This window comes from Staurois parvus, unplaced genomic scaffold, assembly GCF_062004578.1.
Source record: "Staurois parvus isolate SC_StPar_1 unplaced genomic scaffold, SC_StPar_1.0 ptg000019l, whole genome shotgun sequence".
Taxonomy (NCBI): Eukaryota; Metazoa; Chordata; class Amphibia; order Anura; family Ranidae; genus Staurois; species Staurois parvus.
Window position 1 is genome coordinate 15,149,011 of NW_028317815.1, and position 22,605 is coordinate 15,171,615.

General features: G+C 42.9%; 1 protein-coding gene across 1 annotated transcript in view; it reads left to right on the top strand.

The window, feature by feature from the left end:
* Window positions 1-22,605, top strand: part of LOC149472899 (V-set and immunoglobulin domain-containing protein 1-like) — a 70,972-nt gene that overhangs the window by 17,938 nt on the left and 30,429 nt on the right. Inside the window, exons 3-5 of the mRNA XM_089686673.1 lie at window positions 9,286-9,408; window positions 13,833-13,868; window positions 18,009-18,161. Coding sequence (XP_089542799.1) covers window positions 9,286-9,408; window positions 13,833-13,868; window positions 18,009-18,161 — 312 coding nt within the window. The remainder of the gene's footprint in view (window positions 1-9,285; window positions 9,409-13,832; window positions 13,869-18,008; window positions 18,162-22,605) is intronic.

The following is a 22,605-nucleotide window of genomic DNA, read 5'->3' on the forward strand; positions in this document are numbered from 1 at the left end:
TGTTCAGTTTAATGTGTATGGCTAGAGAGTTTTTTCTTTCTTTGGGAGGGTGCATGTGATCAGCAGCACAGGGCCAATTGGCACTGTTCATGCATAGGGTCAGGGGTTATGCAGTCTCATAGGACAGTCAGAGGAGGATGAAAACTCCTCCTTCAAGCTTTAACCTGTGTTCAGCTGAACACTGATAGAAGTCACAAGACTGCTGTATACTGCTGATGAGAAAAGGTATTTAGCAGTTCATATTTACTAAAATAATGACATTTCCATGTTGTGTGTACTGTGGGAGACCAGATATAATGAATACAGGGTCATGTGGGAAGACACATGTACTGCAAGAGGAGTCCTGCATTCACAACAATGGTGGTGGTGGGGCGGGGGGGGGGTTGTACTAAAGCTGTAGTACTGAATTGGGCTAGTAGGTCTGTGTTTCAAGTGGTAGACTGTGATGCAAGTGTACTAAACTGAAATAACTGAGAAAACAGCAGAATCTCTGGTAACTGAAGACAATTTGGGTTGTGGAACCCTCTCACCAAATTTGTAGTGTTAGCAGAGTGAAGAATGGTCTTTTGTCCTCTTGGTCCCTTTGTGAACAAAACACTACTGATCACAGATCCACAATTTGCCTGCCTGCAGGGTTGACTTTCCTGATTGTCAGCAATACCAGCAATCTGTGGTCCTTCCTTCCAGTTCTCCGATGCAACCTGATCCAGCCTGGGCTCTTTGAGTCCCACATCAGCATCAAGCACACATTCTCACCCTCACACCGTCTCTCTTCTCCCTCCAGGAAGTTCCAAGACTTTTAATTATATAGGCTCCCACCCCTTTGCCAGCTCTTCTGGGAAATATAGTTTGCTTTCAGCCTGTACAGGCACAACAATCATGCCTTCAACATACAAGTCTATAATGTCAAATTGCAAAACACTGCTTTCTTGTGGTCAATCAACATCCTGCAAAACAGTAACAGTGTAGTGTGTTACATAGACAAATGTTTTTCCTCAGTGATGTAAGGATCAGAAGTACTATCAACCTGTCTGGCTTTACCAGAGCCAGTATGTATTGTTGCAAATAAAGAATTAAAAAAACACACACATTAATTTAATGTTAAGGAGATTCATATAAAAGTTATGACAGCATACACTTTACCCATAAATAGCTTGAAGTCATTGATGCCTAGATGCTTAGACCAAATTTAACAGTGCCACTATGCATCGGTTAATTTGGTAATACCTCTGTGACAAATCTGTCCATATGTTCACATTTTCAAGGCCAAACCAGGCTTTTATTTAATACCTTGTTTTAATACATGCCCTCCTTTTTATTATAAGCTGACAAATAGATAAAACATGTCAAAAATACTTTTTTGCTTATTTTACACAGAAATGTTTTTCCTCAAGCTAAATGAGTTGATTTTTTTATTGTTATGCACTGTATAACTATCTAACACATTGTACTACTTCTAACTGGCTGTGCACAGAGAAAGAGGAACAGTGCCACTATGGTAAGCTATTGATGTACATCCCAGAAAACAGTGCATCTTCGTATTCACAAAGATAGGGTTATGCTAGCATCTTCAGGTGACAGGACACTGGTAAGAAAAGGGAGCCCCCTCCCAGATATAACCACTCCCCATTAGGCAAGGCTCCAGTTTTTTGTTAGTGTTTTAAGTAGTGGAGCATGTCTGTGAAGCTCTTTGCAAGAAAATAGATCAACATATCAATGTTCCATGCATACTACACTGGATATGTGGGGATGGCCTGTAATGCTGCTGGTCAACAATGGACTCTGTGTAAGGGGACCTTGTGCAATGGTATATTGCTTTTTGAACTGGAAGGGTGCTATACAGGTCCAGGGCAGTGATCCTCTGTGGGGAGTTGAGTAGTCCTTGTAGGCCCTTGTGGCAATGCCCGCCATGATCGGTGATCATTGGACCCCACCCTGGCAGCAGCCATCTTGTCGCCTTTGTGTAAAGGTTTGAATGTTTTTTTGGTACAAGGCTCCATGTGGTTGTATATCTCCCTGGAGGGACTATAGCAATATCCTCTTGTAGAACTACAGGTTACAGTAATACCTTCTTGTGGGTCTACAGGTTTTAGCAGAGCTTCCTTGTAGGACTACAGGTTGCAGCAAGTATTCCAAAGGCAACACACATAAATAGCTTTCCTTGTGGGGATGATAGGGCACTGGCAGATAGTGTGCAATCTGCTAGAGGAACCAGGCACAGTGATCTCTAAGCTGACTGGGACCGCTGCGGTCACAGCAAGGGTCCCAATACATGTGTCAGCAGGCCAATGTCTCACATATGGCAGAGAGGAGGTGATGTAGGGGGTGAGGGGTCCCTAATATATTCATCAAGTAGTCAGTATGTGTGTTCCATGTAGCTCTGACTTTTTCCACCTAGCTGGTATGTCCACTATCCCTGAGGAACCTTCCCCCAATTCCTCTGTAAGGGAGACATTCTCATCCAGGGGCGTACTGACCATTTGGAAACTCGGGCACTGCCCGAGGGCCCAGGGTCAGTAGGGGGCCCCATGAGATGCCCCTGGTACCTTTTTCATAGGCTTTTTTGAGTTTGAGCAAGGACAAAGGGGCCCCATGATCCCCTATTGCCCCGGGGGCCCCATGAGTTGTCAGTCCGCCCCTGTTCTCATCTACCATTGTTAGGGTACAGCAGCAGCTTTTCAGTTGATTTATTGGTCTGGACTTCCGGGGTTGTAAACGGAAGCGATCCGTCTCTCCTCCCCTCTTCATTTTAAGGAGAAACCAGTGGAGGACAGGGTAGAGGAGGATTAGTATAATCAAGAAAAAGAAAATGCAGAAGCGTTTTCCACAGACCCAAAAAGGTCATTTTAAATGTTTGCATTGGAAATTATTAGAACTAAATTAAAATTACAGCTTCCTCAGTCCTTCACGCCAAAGTTTACAGGATTTGGGTCATGGCATCAACTGCACCTTCCCTATATACTGTGTCTTAAAGGATGTTTTATATGCAGACTGGGTTTACCCTAACTAGGTGTTCATTTAGCCAGAAGGCTCACTTAGCAATACCCCATTAAGAGTGAGTTAACTAAAATGGATTATGCCCTCAGTAGTTCTGGCAGTCTCTTATCTCAATAAGAAACTTAAATGACCAGTGGACATTGAGCTGATGTTTACAAATGCTTGGAAAAACATATGGAGGCACTATTTTAGGCCTCATTTCTCATCTAGCAGTTGTGCTTGTACACATGTGCAGGGTCTTATGGCTGAAGTGTTAGTCAGTGGAGTTACCCTGCAAAAAGCATGTGGAATGTTTGCCTTTTCAAGGGGATCATTTGTTGGGCTTGCTTTGGATGATTACATCCAAAAAGTGGCAGTGGGTGAGCATACTCTGTTACCACTTAAAAGGAAGGAAAGGCCCAGGGCTCAGAAACTTTCCACTTCTACTTCCAAGAAGCATTCTTTTCAACAATCTCAAGCCTTAGGCTCCAAGCCCATACCTCAGTTCCATTTCCACTAGAAATCATGAACCTTGAAGACGTCTTCAGAATAAAGTGGCACCTCGGATGTTTGCAGAAATTTGCAGAAGTTTAGCAGGGGGTTGTGGACAAATAACTTCGCAACATTGACTCACAGCTACAAGCTTAAATTTCAGAGCCTTCCCCCTCTACTCATCATGCTTTCAAGAAGTGATTGTTCCAGTTCCTGATAAAAAGGTTTGGGGTTTCTGCTTGAACCTTTTCAAAGTCCCAAAACCAAACCACAATGTTTGCCACATCTTGGTTCTCAAGAAACTCAATAATATTTTTAGGGTACAGAAGTTCTGAATGGAATCTGTGCATTTTCCACCTCATCATAGATTTCTGCGGTTGGGGTTTAGGAACGCCACTTCCAGTCATGACTCTGCAGCTTAGCCGGTTCACAGCTCCTAGAGTGTTCACTTCTGTGGGAGCAATCGGTCCACTTTTAGAAACAGATGTGTCCATCACAGTGTTCAGCCTGGAGAGGTTTGTATGGGGATTTGAACCTTCAGAAGTCTGTCTTAAACCCAGCTCAGAGCTTGGAATATCTGGGTTTAATCCTGGACACTGCCCAGGAAGAAGTAAGAATAAGAATACTTTATTAATCCCAAAGAGAAATTATTATTAAATTAGTTAGAGAACTAAATGCCTCAACTCACATACACATGAGGGTTCTGGGGAAGATGGTAGCCCCCTTTGAGGTAGCTCCATTTCTCCACTTTCAAACCAGACCTCTCCAAAATAATGTTCTGGTAGTATGGGACTGGAGGACTCAGTCATTGGATTCCCCAGTGTATGAATCACAGCACAAGGTTGTCTCTGGAATGGTGTATCCTTTCTCAGATTCTGGAGATGGGAAGATTGTTCTTCCTTTGTACTGGAAGGGCCTGAAAGCAGATGCCAGCCTAACAGGCTGGGGAGGAGTCCTGGACCATATTTCAGTCCAAGGGACTTGATCTTTGCAGGAGAGATTGTTACCCATCAATATTTTGGGACTGAGGATGATTCATCCTACCCTTCTCCATTGGTCAGTGTTGCTGGAAGGCTACAGTGTGAGGGTTCAGTCACTCAATAACACTAGTCCACTGGCATTGATCCACCTACTGGCTTGGGCGGAACTTCGTGTTCCTGTTTTGCCCGCCATGTATATTCCAGATGTGGAAAATTGTCAAGTGGGTTTTCCCAGCTGTCAATAGCTGTCTCCAGCAAAGTGGGCTCTTCACCCAGAGGTATTCAGGAAGCTCTGGCAACAGATCTTCTGGCATCCAAGTTAAATGTAAAGCTGGACAGATTTGTATCTTCAATCAAGGATCCTTGAGCTCTTGCAGTGGATCCTCAGTTGACACTGTGGGACCAGTTCTCATTAATCCATGCTTTTCCACCATTGCAGAATCTACCATGTCTACTTAACAATATTTAAATTAAAGGGATTTTGTTAATATCCCTAGCCTGGTGCAGAAAGACTTTGTACTCCAATTTGGTGAACAGATAATCAAACGAACCCTGGACTCTTCCAGTCTGATCTAACCTTCCATCACAGAATCCATTGTTCCACCCTTTCGTACAGTCACTAGTTTGGTTGGTATGGCTGTTGAAAGCATGTTCCTGAGGGCAGAGCAGGGCTGGCGCTACTGCTAGGCAAACTAGGGAGCCACCTAGGGCACACTTCTGCCTAGGGCGCAGCCATAGCACCTGGTTTTCTTACTCTCCACCGTTCTGGACCAGAGCTGCCCGAGACCATCCCACATGATCTGAGCACTAGGGAGGCAGTGCATGAGTCTTGTGTGCGGCAGTGGGACAGACATGTCATGGAAGGAGAGGAGCAAGCAGCTATGGGAACCTTCTGTTCAGAGGCTGTGCTGTGCTGGAGTTTGAGCCTGGAGGGACCACTGCACCGTTCACCTGGTGAGTGAAGACGAGAGAAAAGAGAGAGACTCACTGGTGGTGGTCACTGTGACTGGAGGAGCCAGCATGGAGCCTGGAGGGGATGTGTGTGATGATTGTTTTACTGTTGGTGGTGAGGTCAGAGTTCAGCAGGAAGGGGGAGGGGGCTGCCTACATGTGTGGATTGTCTGTGACTGGTGGTCACTGGAGGAACCAAAACCCAGGGAACATGTAGCACTGTCACACTCTATTGGTCTGGACAGGAGTCAGTTAGATGGCATCTCCTCTGTGCTGATGCAAGTGTCTGTCTGTCTCTGTCAACATGACACTGAGGGGTCCAGTAGCATGCAGGGCAGTCAGTTTCATATGTGCTCAGGCCCAATATCATGCCCTTCCTGAGCTGGGAAAGGGGAGGCAGCAGTCTGTTTGCTGGGCACTGGAGGCTGGCTGAGGGGCTGTCTTGGCTCTTGCTGTGGAGGAAAAGTGGTCTCTCTCTCTGTGGGGACACAAGCGGTCTCTCTCCCTCTCTGTGGGGGAACATGTGGTCTCTCTCTCTCTGTGGGGCACAAGCAGTCTCTCTCTCTCTCTCTCTCTCTGTGGAGGCACAAGCGGTCTCTCTCTGTGGGGGCACAAGCGGTCTCTCTATCTGTGGGGACACAAGTGGTGTCTCTCTCTCTCTGTGGGGGAAAAAGCGGTATCTCTCTGTGGGGTCACAAGCAGTCTCTCTTGCTCTGTGGGGGACACAACTGGTCTCTCTCTCACTGTGGGGGCACAAGCGGTCTCTTTATCTGTGGGGGCACAAGCAGTGTTTTTTTCTCTCTGTGGGGGAAAAAGCAGTGTTTCTCTGTAGGGGCACAAGCAGTTTCTCTCACTCTGTGGGGGCACAAGTGGTCTCTCTCGCTCTGTGGGGGACACAACTGGTCTCTCTCTCACTGTGGGGGCACAAGCGGTCTCTTTATCTGTGGGGGCACAAGCGGTTTTTATTCTCTCTGTGGGGGAAAAAGCAGTGTTTCTCTGTAGGGGCACAAGCAGTTTCTCTCACTCTGTGGGGGCACAAGTGGTCTCTCTCTCTCTGTGGGGGCACAAATAGTCTCTCTCTCTCTCTGTGGGGGCACAAGTGGTCTCTCTCTCTCTGTGGGGGCTCAAGTGGTCTCTCTTTCTCTCCGTGGGGGCACAAGTGGTCTCTCTCTGTGGGGGCACAAGTGGTCTCTCTCTCTCTCGGTGGGGCACAAGTGGTCTCTCTATGTGGGGGCACTAGTGGTCTCTCTCTGTGGGGGCACAAGTGGTCTCTCTCTCTCCCTCTCTCTGTGGGGGAACACGTGGTCTCTCTATCTCTGTGGGGACACAAGCGATCTCTCTCTCTCTCTCTCTTTCTCTCTCTCTCCCTCTCCCTCTCTCTCTCTCGGGGTACAATCGGTCTCTCTCTCTCTGAGGGCACAAGCAGGGGTGCAAGTATCTGCTCTTGCCTAGGGCACAAAGTAATCTAGCACTGGCCCTGCCTAGGGGACAGAGGTGTTCCAAGCTTGGTTGTACCTACTATGCTTAAGGCTGGAAATGCATATTCCAGGATTCACATTATATTTACATTAGGAATTGGAAGTGTGAGGACTTGGGTGTTAGACTCGAGGGTTTCACTATCAACGATTTGTGGTTGGCCATATTCTGGCCTTTCTTTAATTGGTTGTGGATCAGGGGCTAGCCTTGAGTGCAGTACAGGGTCAGATATTGGCCTTGGTATTTTATTTTACAGATTCATACTATTTATTGCGGGCCTATGCACATTGTTCCACTAGGTAAGACTCTGTTGATGCTGTGGGACATCAACTTGGTATTTTCTGTATTAGAGAAATCTCCTTTGGAATCCATCAGAGATATTTCTTTAAGCTTTCTGAATCCGGTTATATTTCAGGTCACCATTACTTCGGCTTGTAGAGTTTCAGAACTGGATGCTCTTTACTATAGGGACCCATTCCTGGTACTCTACCATGACAAAGTGGTTTTAAGGCCTCAGCCATCTTTTTTGCCTAAGGTGGTTTCTTCATTCTATCTCAACCAGGACATTGTGCTACGATCTTTTTGTCCTAACCCTTGATAGGGGGCAAAACTCTTCACATCTTGGATGTAGTTCACGCTATTAGATGTTACCTGAAGTTGACTGCTTCTGTTTGACAGTCAGGATCTCTCTTTGTGCTTCCTGAAGGCCCAGGGAGTTTTTAAAGGTGCCACACTGATTCATAATTTTGTTTCACCAAGTGAATATCCATGCTGCAGAGGAGGTTTACTTTGCGAGGTGCAATTTACAGGCTGCTGTGTGAGGTTCTTACCAGTTTGGAGTTGGTGGTTTGGTGGCTGATTGCGGTGTTGCCCTCCCCTCATTTGGTTGCTTTGGGGCATCTTTATCATTATGAATATGAAGATGCTTTGTGTCCTGGGATGTATGAAAAAGGAAAATTGGATTTTTGGTTTACCTGCTAAATCCTTTTATTAGAGTACATCACAGGACACAAGGATCCCACAGCTCTTCCTTTTATCAGTCATGGATAGCTACAAAACTGGAACCTTGCCTAATGGGGAAGATTTATATCTGGGAAGGGACTGGGAGCGGACTTTTCTGGCCAATCACCAGCATAACGTTATTTTTATGAATATGAAGATACTCTGTGTCTTGGGATGTACCCTAAGAAAATGATTTTACAGGTAAAACAAAAATCCAATTTTGCCTGTCTATCAATCAAATCCATTTTATCCCAATCACTGGCCCAAAACAAGTATGCAAATCAGGAGCTCCAACTTCACTGTGACCTCTGTCATTTACACACGTTCCAGAATATTGTCCAGTAGGTAGTAAAGCCAGATACAGCCAAGTAACTAGCATTTCAGGAGTTTAGCAATAGCAACCTCCATATTTCCCTCAGTACACATTTTTTTTTAACACAGAGCAAAACCAAAAGGAACATGTATGCAGAGAGTGAAGTCAAACCAAGCATAATCTCTGGTCGTCACCTAAAATATATTTTTCAGTATGTTTGGCATCATGCTTTATTGTCAACAATTTTCTTTAAAAAACATGGTTGTTAGTGAATCTTTTGCAAAGCTCATGGAGATGCTGCCAGTAAAAGCATTTCCTGTTATAGTCTGACAACTCTAATCTGATACCTCACAATTAGCAGTGTTGTATACCTGCTTTGTGGTGTCATAAATTTAGCTGTTGGCGAGGGGCTGCCTATCTGCTGTAACTGATAGCCTGCATAAGGCCCAACTGAAGTCAAACACTAAAATTTAAGACTTAATGTATAAATAAAACTACCCTTCATGCCTTGTGAATAAAGAAAGACAGAAAAGGTGGATTGTTTTAGTTTTCAAGCTAAATTTGCCCTATCAGCTCAGCAAGCAAACTTGAGAGTATTTTTGCATAAGTCATTTGGTGATTTTGGGACAAGGTTCATTTTTCTAATTTCAATAAGCTCATCCTTAATAGAAATACAGAGATACATAGCAAATTTATAGGCAGCTGCAGGCAGTAAGAGCTAGTTCACACTAGATGCAGTTTAGTGCGCTTTTTTTCTGCATCAAAAATGCATGCACAGTGTTTTCCATGTATTCCAATAGCCCTAGTTCACATTAGTGCAGTCAGTTCCAGTCAGTTTCCGGTGCAGAAAAAAAAGTAGAATATGCTGCATTTTTTTCTGCACAGAACTGTACTGGAACATGGCAAACTTCATCAAAACTGCACCGGAACTGCGTGTGGTGTGAACTGTAAGGAAAAACTTATCCGGAATACATCCGGAGTGCATTTTTGTGGTGTGAACTGGCCCTAACTAACCGCTAGAGGATCCTTTTTTATGTACTGCCATTGCTGGGCATCTTATCACTCACTGTTGTTGTGCATATTTGTTCTCTTCAGATGAGTTTCAAGGAACAGCCCTCCTGAAGAATATTAGCACTAAAACCTCGGGAAGCTATCGGTGTACATCTTCCAATATTATGGGATCCAGAACCTGCATTCTATACTTGGAAGTCGTTGCAAGTAAGTTCAAATAAAATCTCTGAAACAGCTGTGTGACAGATAGCACACTGCCAGGATTCAGCTGGTATAGAACTAGATGCAAATGATGTGCTTGACAGTCTGCATTCAGCCAGTTAACATAAATGCAGCCAAGGGTGTGGCTTAAAATCATGGGGCCCCATAGCAAAATTGTGATGGAGGCCCCAGCCACCTCTCTATAGTCACTGTTGTTAACATAATGTACTGTATGTTTAGGTTAAGCAAAGGTATGAAAGGACCTGATAGTCAGTACATTAAGCCCCCATGCACACTTGAGGTTTTGCTAACGCTGGTAACATTAGCTGTGTAAAGTCACGTTAAAAATGTGAGTTTTTCAGTATTTTTTTGAGTTTTTGTATTAGCGTTTAGTGGCATTTTGCTACGTTTAGCAGCGGTTTCCCGCGTATTTCCGTGTTTGCGGGTTTTTATACCATAAAAAAAATTTTTTTTGGTCCAAAAAACATCCAAAATGCTGGTTTGCGGTGTTTTACCGTGCTTTATTGCATTTTGCCATGTTTTTCAGTGTTAGAGCATTTTTACAGCTGAAAAACTGCTCTTGAAACCCACTTTTGGTTTTTTTCCAGCTAAAAAAGTCCCAGCCAAAAAACGTTGATTACAGCCTATGTGTGCATGGACACATAGGATAACATGCTGGGAAGTTTATTGACTGTAGAAAAAAAGTCAAACGCCAAAAACAGCAGCTGTAAAAACGTCAAGTGTGCATGAGGGCTAATAGGGACCAGTGCTGTGGAGAGAACTAGTCAGGTAAGAGGGGGCATCTGTGCAGAAAATGAACTTTTGCTATTATGTTTTTTTCACAATTAAAACTACTAATAAGCAAGACGAAAAAATTTAGAAAATAAAAACAGAAGAGAGGAAAAAAAAACTATGGGGCTGATTTACTAAAACTGGAGAGTGCACAATCTGGTGCAGCTCTGCACAGAAACCAGTCAGCTTCCAGGTTTTATTGTCAGAGCTTAATTGAACAAGCTGGAGTTAGGAGCCAATTAGTTATCATGCACAGCTACACCAGATTTTGCATTCTCCAGTTTTAGTAACTCAACCGGTATTATAAACTGTTTCACTAGGAATTTAAGTACATTTACTCTAATATTTATCTTACTTACTATTTCCCATGACTGCTTACAGTTCAATAAAAAAATCTGGACTTTTTTTAGCACCTTACGAAATATTCCACAATGGTCATTTTTTGAGCAGTTCATTAAGTATAACCAATTAAAATGTAATGAAAAGTTCTTTTAGTTTTCTACATTGTCTCCCCTGCTCTAGTATTGAATTGAAATCCACCACATTTGTAATCTTGTCAACTTGGAATACGAAAACACAAAAACTTGGAATATAAAAACACAAAATGGTCACAAAATATAATTACTAGTAATACATCCCTCCCTCTCCCTATCCTTATTTTAAATAATGCGTATATATTTTTATTGTGACTTGTAAACAAGCTTAGAGCACTGTTTAGGTTGAGAAAGAACTGATCCCTCTGGCCCACCAAGATAGGGGTGTCTTCTCCAGCATTCACTCATCCAGCAGTGATGAATCCATACTGAAGAGAGAGCCTCACTTCCATTCTGATTGAAGTGTGAGTATGTGTGTGGAATGGCCTCAGAGACTTCTCCTACAGAGACCAGATCCTCTGATGCATTATGCCCCACTCACCGAGGCTTTATCATAGAGGTATCTATGATCAAGCCCCCCCCGATGGGCAGGACAAAATTCATCAGATGGCGTGGCCTATGTAGGAGAACTGTCTGAGGTTGTTCCACACACATACATCTAGGTCAGGCTAAGAGTGCGGCTTTCTCCGCACTAAAGAATATTTTCATGTTAAATGCTAAAAATCCTCCCATAGTGATTCACATGCCTTCCAAATGTAGTGTGACCCTCCTAGTATTTTAGTACGCCCTGCTTCTCTCTCTCTTGTCTGTGCCCACATCTGTGCAGTAAGTTGACATAGAGTTGAATGGAGATCTTTGTCAAATACCTTCTGTCTAGAGCAGGGGTCCTCAAACTACGGCCCGCGGGCCACATGCGGCCCACCGGCAGGGGCGTATTTTCTGCGAGGAAGGGACACTAAGTACAGGGATGGGCAGGGGGCTGCTGTACCTTACCTGGCTCCGATCCCAGTCCCACGAAGATCCAGTCCAGGAAGCGCTGCTCCTTCATTCACTCCGGCCACTCCCTCACTCCGGCCACTCGGCTCTGCCTCCTCACCAGTGATTGGGCGCCAGAACTGTAGCTCAGGAAAGGCACACAGGCGGCCAAATAGTGGGGCACTCTTCCTCCCCCCACTGTCACCAACAATGGGGCACTATTCCTCCCCCCACTGACACTAATGATGGGCACTATTCCTCCCCACTGACACCAATGATGGGGCACTATTCCTCCCACTGACACCAATGATGGGGCACGATTCTTCCCACTGACACTAATCATCGGGCACTATTCCTCCCACTGACACCAATGATGGGGCACGTTTCTTCCCACTGGCACCAATGATGGGGCACGTTTCTTCCCACTGTCACTAATGATGGGGCACGATTCTTCCCACTGACACCAATGATGGGGCACTATTCCTCCCACTGACACCAATGATGGGGCAATATTTCTCTCCATAAGACACACTTGGGGGGAAATGTCTGTGCGTCTTATGGAGCGGCTGGCCCAGTATTCCCGCCACCGTTGTATGTCCACAGTCTCTGGTCATCTCCTGTACTGTGTCCACATTTGTTTAAATTTTTTTTTTTTTTTTGGAAACTATATTCCGGCCCTCCAACGGTCTGAGGGACAGTGAACTGGCCCCCTGTTTAAAAAGTTTGAGGACCCCTGGTTTAGAGAGAAGGTTCCACTCAGCCTAATGGCAGCTTACTTTATAGACATGGCTTGTCAGTGAGATAAAAAAGTGGAAAGGATGTAATTAAAATCTGGCGCAGGCCATGCTTGTCAGAGTTCAAACCCATCATTTGTTGGCTTTTTTTTATAATACAGTAGCTAGGAAAATAGTTGTCCATTTTAAAAAGATAATTGGAGTTTTCACAACTGGGAAATACAGTAATACCTCGGTTTAAGAATTTAATTTGTTCTGCAGGACTTTTCTTATAGCGAAAAATTCTTAAACCGAAACGCCGTTTCCCATAGGAATGAATTGAAAACCAATTAATCTGTTCCGGAGATCAGAAAAAGTAAACACTAATAAATACCGCATGAGTTATTTTATCAAGTCGTGCGGCATTTTAGTAGTGACAACCATGTGTTAATATTTCAGCTGTCAGCGGGGTTCCCCACTGACAGCTGAATGTAAAAGAATTTCCGGCAATTAAAAAAATAATTTAAAAAACTGCGTGGGGTCCCCCTTCCCATCCCTACCAAGCCCTTCTTGGAGAACTCCCACTTCAAAATTTAAAACGAAATGACGTGGGGGTCCTCCCCAAAATCCATACCAGACCCTTTTCAGAGCATGCAACCTGGCAGGTCAGGAAAGGGGGGGGGGCAAACAATGTTTCTTTTTAGTTTCTTAAAAGAAACAACATTTCCGTTAACTTTGGGGAAAGTGACAGCTAATTCTGTGAGCTATAGTGAAGAAAAAAAAAGAGCTAGCAATTGCATTTAAAAATCAGCACTGACATACACTTCGTATTGTGAAAAAAATTCATACAAAATTTGTAAACCGAGGCATTATTTTCAGTGGACTTTCATTTGTAAACCAAAAATTACTTTAACCGAGGCGTTCTTAAACTGAGGTATTACTGTATAACTTAGTTTTCCTCATCTTTTTTTTTTTTAGTGATTTACCTAAAAAGTATTATTAACATATTTTAAGGTCTCATGATACTTTGCCATTCTTATGTTTTTCGCGTGGTGTCATATATTAATATATGTTGTATTAAGGCAGCCCATTAATTTTAAATGTACAAACACACAATAATAAAAAAAAATATAAGATGCATTTTTTTCTAATACAGTGCTCTATGATGCATAGTAGCGTATTACCAAGTATTGTGGTGTGCAGTAATGGGCTTACTGTACATTGCACCTTTGAGTGTTGAGCTGTCAGAATAATTTGCAGTGCAATGAGCATTAACATAGTGGAGATGTTATTTCAACTCAAAAGTGTGATTCAGCCCTAAAGCCTAGGAAAGACTTAGAAACAAATCTGGCCAAGATCTTTTTTACAAAAGCTTTACACAGATGTTCAAATAATATAAAAGTTTCAGCAAACCTCAAGGTGGTTTCTTTTCAAAAGCCAGGAGTTTTTGGTCTCAGTTTCCTTGCATTTTTGTTCGTCTGATCTAACTTATTCTTTGTTTTTTGTTGTTATGTCATGCATTAAAATGTAATAAATGTTATTTCATTTAATAACAGAGTATTTTATTTATTTTCAGAAGCAGATATAACACTGTCACCACCAGATTTTCCAGGTACTCATACATCCATTCACAAATATAACTTTTTTTGCCATTGGACAAGAAGAAATTCACTTCCCTCATTCTGCTTCATGGCCAGGATCTAATTTACCTTTCAAAGAAATTTTATGTATTCACTATTAGGCTGCATTCACACTTGAGTGTTTTGTAGCTCCAAGCTCCAAAAATGCTCAAACTTAAAAAATCAGTTGTCCTGCAATCAGGTGTGAACAGGCACTATAGAGAACAATTGATTTTTTAATTTTGAGCTTTTTTGGAGCTTTGAGCTTCAAGGTACAAAATGCTCAAGTGTGAATGCAGCCTTAAAACTGAATTACGCATTCTGTTCTTTAATGGTCACCAGTAGCACCAATATTTTAAATGAATACTATTCACAGCAAAGTTTGCTAAAGCTTTCTTGCATTATAATTTTTAGGCTATGGCATAAATAATTGTGTCCTTTAATGTTCTACGCACTGTGTTTGCTTTGCTCAGTTGATTAAGTTAAAGTACTTTATATCTAGGACACTTTTTTACATTTGGATAGAGTGATGAATGGTTAAACCCCTGTAATTTTTTTTGCTACCTATCTTGATATGGGGAAATTTACCTTCAATTCCTGTCTTGTGGCATGAAAGGAGATGAATGATCTCTCCAAAGTAATGGAATCCTATCTTAGCTGTCACCAAAACAAGGGTTCAGTTTGCAAGATTTCGCCTATATTCCTGTTCTAGTTATAACTAGATTAAATATGATCTTTGCTCTCACTTTCAGTCCCAGCGACAATGGTCACTAGGACAAATAGAGGGGATAATACCCCATTGGTGAAAAAACAGCATTTAATATCTGACAGGGGTTCTAAACCTTCACTCCTATGTCCTAAATGGAAAAATGTTTACGTGTGATTATACTTTATGTGTAAATGTACTGTAAATTCATATTACAGATAGAAAGACCTACAGACCTTCCTCTGTCAGTTGTGACAATACCACATATTTGTATTTCACATCAATTTCTGGACTTTAATAACTGTACAAGGATTCTGTATAACGTGGTATTCTGTTTAATGTAAACCCTTAAGGCTTAAAAGTCCACTTTTTAGCCTATGCTTCATGTTACATCCATAATTAAGGTGTAATATGGAGCATTGTCACATAAAACATCTTCAAAACCCATTTACCTGAATCAAGAGGTACTGTAATTCTGCCTGCAGCATCTTGTAATTAATTGAATTTATTGCAGCTGTGCATGGCTGTATGCACAGAGCTACATCATCTTGGCCCAGGAACTTTCAATAAAAATGACCAAAACTCACAGCTGCAGAGGGACTATGCAGAATGCACCAGGGATCACTCCTCCCTCTCCCTACTCTTTAGTTTGCCAGGACTTAAGCCCTGTACACACGATGAGAATATTGGACGAACGATCGTCCGTTTTTTTTCGCCTGCTAGTCTTACATCGAAAGTGAAAAGGTTACTAAAGATACGAAAATTCTCCTATGAAAGAAAAGAATTTAGAAAGTGATGTCATGTATTGTATTTTATTTGTATTGTATTTTTAGACGATTACTGTACTGATTAAATGAAAATCGTACGATTTGGTATCGTACAAGAAAAATTTTTGTGCTTGTCCCTCCGGATATTGTCGTACAAATTGTCGTGATCGGCTCTTGAAAGCTATGTACTAACGATCCGATTATCGGACGATCGGTCCTCGTACGAAAATTTGTGTACGATTTTCTTATAGTGTGTACAGGGCATTACTCTAGCCAGGCCCATACTCTATACTGGAAACAAAGCACCTCTAAGTGTGTACTGTGAAGGTATTTAATAGAAAGATAAGTAGTAACTCACATCTTAGAATTTAAAAACAGGCTCATGGGTAAGAGGGTGGGACGTCCCTAGCCAGATGTGCTGATCCCGGACATCTTGGAGACTCTGCCAGGCTTCACCATCCATGCTGCATATGCACAGCACCATCTGCTGGCAGACACCTTGGAGATTCCACCAGGCTTACCATCTTGGAGACTCTGCCAGGCTTCACCATCCATGTTGCACATGCACAGCACCACCGGCTGACGGACTCAATCGATCTCCTCTCTGGGTCAGACACACAACAACATCTGGCTACAGACATCTCACCCTCTTACCCATGAGCCTGTTTTTAAAATCTAAGATGTGAGTTACTACTTATCTTTCTATTAAATACCTTCACAGTACACGCTTAGAGGCGCTGTGTTTCTTTGTTTCCCTTGTGCAGAGTTATGCTTCGCTCCTACGCAGCTTGCCTTTAGTGCTTACTGGACTACCTTCACCCCAGCCCATTCGGAACTCATCAAACATACATAGACTGCCACACCATGCACCTGTTATCCCTTTTGTATTTGCCATACTCCATACTGACCTGACACTGGGTAAATACTTTGCCAAAAATTGTACATCACATTTGCAACACACTGTTGTGGATTTAGTGCTCTGCAAGCTTCACTTTCAAAAAGGCTTTAATGCACAACTGCTGAAGGAAATTCCCTACTGTATGCAAAAAAAAAATGTAAAGGCATTTGATTAATAAAATAGTTAGCAGACAGCTTTCAAGCTTATTTACCAGCAGCTGGTGGTAGCAGCTTAAAAGAAAACTATATAAAGACAGAATTTTAGGAGGATTTAAAAGAAAAATTGTCTTTGTTTCCTGTTATTTTATGCTTCTCTCTTCTCCTGCACCTTTTTGATTTGGGCCTCATTCACATGGGCATACTAAAGCATACACCTATCCGAGGGCTGTGTTCACCTGCACAAGGATGCACAGGTGTTCTGTGCATCCCCATGCAGGCAGTCCCATTCATATGAATTGGGATGCTGTAGCACACAAACACAGCTGCTGCTCCCAATTCAACATCTGTGTGGGTGCAGGTGCACAGTGATGAATGCAAACAGAATGCATTTGGTGCCATGTGCCCACACAGATGTCAAATTGGGAGCAGCAGTAGATATTGCATCCCAATACATATGTATGGAACTGGCTGCCCAGGGGCGCACAGAACACCTGCACATCCCCATATGGATAAAAAAGGCCCTCGCACAGGTGTATGCTGTAGTATACCCATGTGAATATATGTACTTGTAGTTCATAATACAGTATATGATGTCGATTAGTGCAGTGCCAAAAATAACAGCACCTTAGATTTGTTGCAGAGAGTATCCCTTCTTAGGGATTGTTGATTTGTTAGTATTTCCTTGTATTCCATGTCAGAACAGGAGGATCAGACTGAGTGTAAGGCCACAAAGGCCATCTCCTGCCTGAGCTTAATGCTTTTAACAGAAATGCAAATTTTTGTCACAAAATTAAGGCACTGTTAACAACCTATGAAATAAAACTAAATGCTTTATCAACTGTCAGTCTTGTGTACATGAGCTTTGTTTTCCTGGGTGTTTCAAATAAACGTCAAATGAAATTCAGCAGATTCCATATAGCTTAATGGTGTGGATGACAGTTTTGTTCCTTCATTTGATCTGCATTTCCTTGGATGCAGCAGATCCTATTGGAGATGCATATACATTGTAGGCAAATCAGGTTAAATGCATCCTTTATGTACAAATGCACATGTTTGAGCAATGCTGCATACAAATAGAAACATTTGATATATATAAGCCTTTACCCTACAGGGCCAGTTTCAGACAAACTAGGGCTCTAGCAAAAATAAAGGGGGGTATTTTATGCACAGCATACCAGCTCCTTGCAGCATCTGCCCTGTGCCTCCACCTAAATTAAGCCCTGTCAGCATGCCTGATGAAGGACGGGGGCTTACAACATGATACTGGCTGACATTTCCCCTGTAAAAGGGAAATAATACAATTAAATAACAGTATACACATACCTATGCTTGAGAGGAAATCATGTTCCTAAACTTTTAAAATAACTTTTAAAATAAAAAAATTCACATTCTAGGATAGATCTGTATTTAGGCATTTTTTTGCAAACAGAAGAAGGCCAAGTACACAAAGCTATCAATAATAGGAGACCATAGCCTCAAAAAATTAACACACTTTATTGTCATTTTTATTGTTGTGTTTTCACATTGAAATGAATCAATGTATGAACTACAGTATTTTTTGAAACATGTTTTACTGGCTTAATATGTGTTTTGCCTTTTCCCAGTGCCTCCCTCTGCTCCCATTTGCAACATTCAGGGCTCCCTGAACTTTGGAAGTGACCTTACTCTATCATGCAGCTCAAAAGAGGGATATCCAAAACCAACCTACAACTGGAAGAAGGTGAAAGGTGCTATTCAACTGGACTCTAAAACACAAGGTGAGCAAACTGGTATCTAAGGACTTCAATAAGATGGCAGGCTAAGTGTTTACTAGATACAGATGACATCACATCAGCAGCATGCAGCCTTTTCATTCTTTAGAGATATGCAGCCTATCCACTGACTGGAAATTAGCAAAATCACTGAGAATGCATATTCTATTTATTGCAGACAGATAATATAACCAAGAATACAGCGTATAAATTACCTGATTCCAGTTACGTTAATGTGAATGCAGCCTATCCATGTACTAGAGAACTTTGCTAGAGGGCACTTTGCTAGGGGGAATGTTGCTGGGGTCTTTCCTCTAGTGATTCTTTCTCTAAGTGATTCTTTATACAAGTGATTTTCATTTCATGCTCTGCACTTCAGTGATTGCATAAAGCAAACATGCATTGCTAACTGCATTGAAAAGCACCAATCAGATGCCAGGTGACCCTCTCTCTATTCAGCTTTCTTTCCTCTTGGTAGCATGTGCTTTCTACCACTCCTTCTGACAGTTGTATCCTCTCTCCTTAAACTCTCTCCTTCTTCCCTCTTCTCCTCCCCACAGCTTATACATCACCCTCCCTCCTGTCCTCTCTCTTTTACTGTACTCACCAACTCCTGCTAATTCTAAATCCACACGTTAGTATAACCTCCAGGACACTGAGGCATGTCTGCTCACATACATCACATTCCCATATTATCTCCCTCTCCCTTCTGCTTCTCCTAACCTCTGGAGATATATCCCCAAACCCCGGGCCTCTATCAGTTAACTGTGTCCAACACTCCTATCGCCCCATTTCCTCTGGTAGCAGCCTCAATCAACAGAACTCCATTCCTCTTCTTCCCAAAACCACCTCCCCCCTTTCCTGTGAACCTCTGGAATGCCTGCTCTGTCTATAACAAACTCACCTCCCTCCATGACCTCTTTATGACAAATTCCTTTAACCTCCTTGCCATTACCAAAACCTGGCTTCATGAATCCAACATTGCTTCCCCTGCTTTCCTCTCCTATGGTGGCCTTCTCTGGACTCACTCCTGATACCCAGTGGACAGAAGGGAGGTGGAGTAGGAATCCTCCTATCCCCACAGAGCACCTATCAAGTATTTTACTCACCTCCCTCTCTGACACTTTCCTCTTTTGAGGCACATTGTATTTGTCTATTCTCTCCCTTTTCTTTTAGAATTGCTGCAATCTACTGGCCCCCTGGACCAGTATCAACCTTCCTTGATGGCTTCTCTGCCTGGCTACCCCACTTTCTCTCTTCTGAAATCTCTGCAATCATTCTTGGTGACTTTAACATCCCTGTAAAATGCCAATACTCCTGCTACTTTTAAACATCTTAGTCTAACCTCCTCTTGACATGAAGCAATGGATACAGGCTTCCACTCACTCCAATGGCAACACTCTTGACCTTGTATTCTCCTACCTATGCATTCCATGCAACCTCTCCAACAATCTATGATCACCACCTTATTAGTTTTACTCTCTCCTTTTCTTCCACCTCTTCTCCCTCCAACCGCCAACAGTTACCCATAGAAACATTCGCCACCTCAACCCTTCTCTTCTCTATTCTGCTACTGACCACTTCCATGACAAAATCTCACCCCTGTCCTGCCCCAATCTAGCCAATTCTGTCTATAACAGCTCACCATTATCCTCCCTAGACAAGCTTGCCCCCCTCACTACACACCCAGGCCCCGACCCCTACAGCCTTGGCAAACAGATGACACTAGAAGTCTCAAAAAACGTAGCTGTGCTGTTGAGTGTCTGTGGCAGAAGACTAAGTCTCAGAAAGATTTCAGCCTATATAAAGATGCCCTCTAGAAATTCCATTCCTACCTCCTCACTACCAAGCAGACCTATTTAATCACTCTCATTAACACCTTCTCATCCAGTCCCCATCAACTTTTCTCTACCTATAACTCTTCTTCATCCTCCACTGCCTCCACCCACCAACTCACTCACTGCCCAGGAGACTGCCAATCACTTCAAAAAGAAGATTGATACAATTCAGGAGGAGATCTCAGATTTGCAGATACCCCCCCCCCCACACACACACACACGTACACACACACTTAACACTCCATGTCCATAAGTACAATCACTACTTCTTGCATTCAACCCCACTACTATAGACAAGGTTGCAAAATGTTTTTCTAATGCTCACTTAATCTTCTGCCCCCTGGACCCTGTTCTGTCGCAAATGCTACGTTCACCCTCTGGCTCTATCCTACACTCTCTAACTTATATCTTCAATCTCTTCCTCACTTCCTAGACACCACCAATCGTAGCAAACTACAACCCATCTCCTTACTCCCCTTTTTCCTCCAAACTCCTTGAACACCTGGTCTACAACCAACTGGGCAACCATCTCAATGAGAATAACCTTCTTAATCCCCTTCAGTCCGGATTTCTCCCTTAACACTCTACGGAAACTGCTCTTCTTAAACTCACAAATGATCTACTAATGGCTAAAACCAATAGACACTATTTTGTACTCTTACTCCTGGACCTCTCTGCTGCCTTTGACACAGACAACCACTTCCTCCTCAAAAAAAAAACTCTACTCCTTTGATCTTTGCGACTGTACTCTTCGCCAGTTCTCATCCTACCTTTCCCACCGCACCTTCAGTGTCACTTACAATTCTATTTTCTCTTCTTCTTTTCCTTCCTCCATTGGGGTTCCCCAAGGTTCTGTTCTTGGACCCTTCCTATTTTTCAATCTACATCTCCTCCTTGGGTTAGTTGATAGCATTCCATGGCTTTAAATACCATTTTTATGCTGATGATACCCAAATCTACCACTCTAGCCCTCAGCTCACTCCTTCAGTTTCCACACGTATTACTAATCTACTAACAGACATATCAGACTGGATGCCACACCACTTCCTGAAAATCAATCTATCCAAAACCGAGCTCATATTATTTTCTCCCCTTTATGCCCCTTCCCCAACAAAATCAGCAGCTCAACCATCAATCTGTCCCCGCATGCCAAGATTCTAAGTGTAAACCTGGACTCTGAGCTATCCTTTTGGCCCCATATCCAGTCACTGTCCAGAGCTTGCCACCTCAACCTCCGTAACATCTCCAAGATACGCCCCTTCCTAACCAATTACACCACAAAGCTTCTAACTCACTCCCTGGTCATCTCTTACCTTGACTACTGCAACTCCCTCCTCACTGGCTTACCTTTACAAAGGCTATCCTTCCTTCAGTCCATCATGAATGCTGCTGCCAGGCTCATCCACCTTACCAACCATTCAGTGTTTGCTGCTCTTCTCTGCCAATCCCTCCACTGGCTTCCGCTAACCCAACAAATAAATTTTAAGATGCTTACAACAACTTATAAAGCCATCCACAACTCAGCCCCCAGATGCATCACTAACCTTGTCTCAAAATACCGACCAAATCATTCTCTTTGTTCCTCTCAAGACCTCCTGCTCTAGCTCCCTTGTCACCTCCTCCCATGCTTGCCTCCAGGACTTCTCCAGAGCTGCTACCATCCTCTGGAACTCCCTTCCCCAATGTGTCTGACTATCTCCTGCACTGTCCACTTTTAGATGATCCCTATAAACTCATCTCTACAGCGGCCTATCCTGCCCCCACCTAGCAATTGTACATGTATTTTCTCCATCACCCCACCACCCACAGTTATTACCTTTTGTATCAATTGATCCTCTCTCTTAGATTGTAAGCTCTAACAAGCAGGGCCCTCTGAACCCTCCATGTATTAATTTGTATGGTAATTGTACTGTCTGCCCTTATGTTGTAAAGTGCTGCATAAACTGTGCAATAAATCCTGTACAATAATAATAATGTCGACAACACTGAGAATGCAGCCTATCCATAAAGAAATGTGAGTTCACGTAGATTTCAGTCTATCCTTTCAGTAGAGACTGGGGACATAATTAAGAATGCAGCCTATTCATTCGCTAGAGACCAGTGGCATCACTGAGTCTGCAGCCTATGAATTCATTAAAAGCTATTGGCATAACTGAGAATGTCACTGATGATTGCCCTGTCCCCAGCCTGTGATTAGACAGTGAAAGTAGTAGCAAGAGATAGATAAGCTCTTACCTCTGTTGCTCTGCTCTCTTCTCCAGTCAGCATATGCTTGCACATCAAGACAAATTACTTGCGCTGCCTCTCCCTCTCCCAGTCTGAGCTTTCCTGTACAGGGACCGCAAGAGTCTGTTACAAGGTCATATTTATGTACTTACATTACATGCAACAAAAAATACTTTTAATGATGTATCATTTAATAAAGAGTCTTTTTTACCTGCCTAGAGACCAGCTTTTACCCAAAACTCCTGATTTGCTTACTTGTTCTCTGTCAGGAACTTGCATACGGTCTCTAGGCAAGTCTTTTCAATATTGTCTGAAAAGATTCCTCCACTATTTTGCAGTGTCCACATACAGTCTCTGTTGTCATTTCCCTGCACACTGATCCTTGG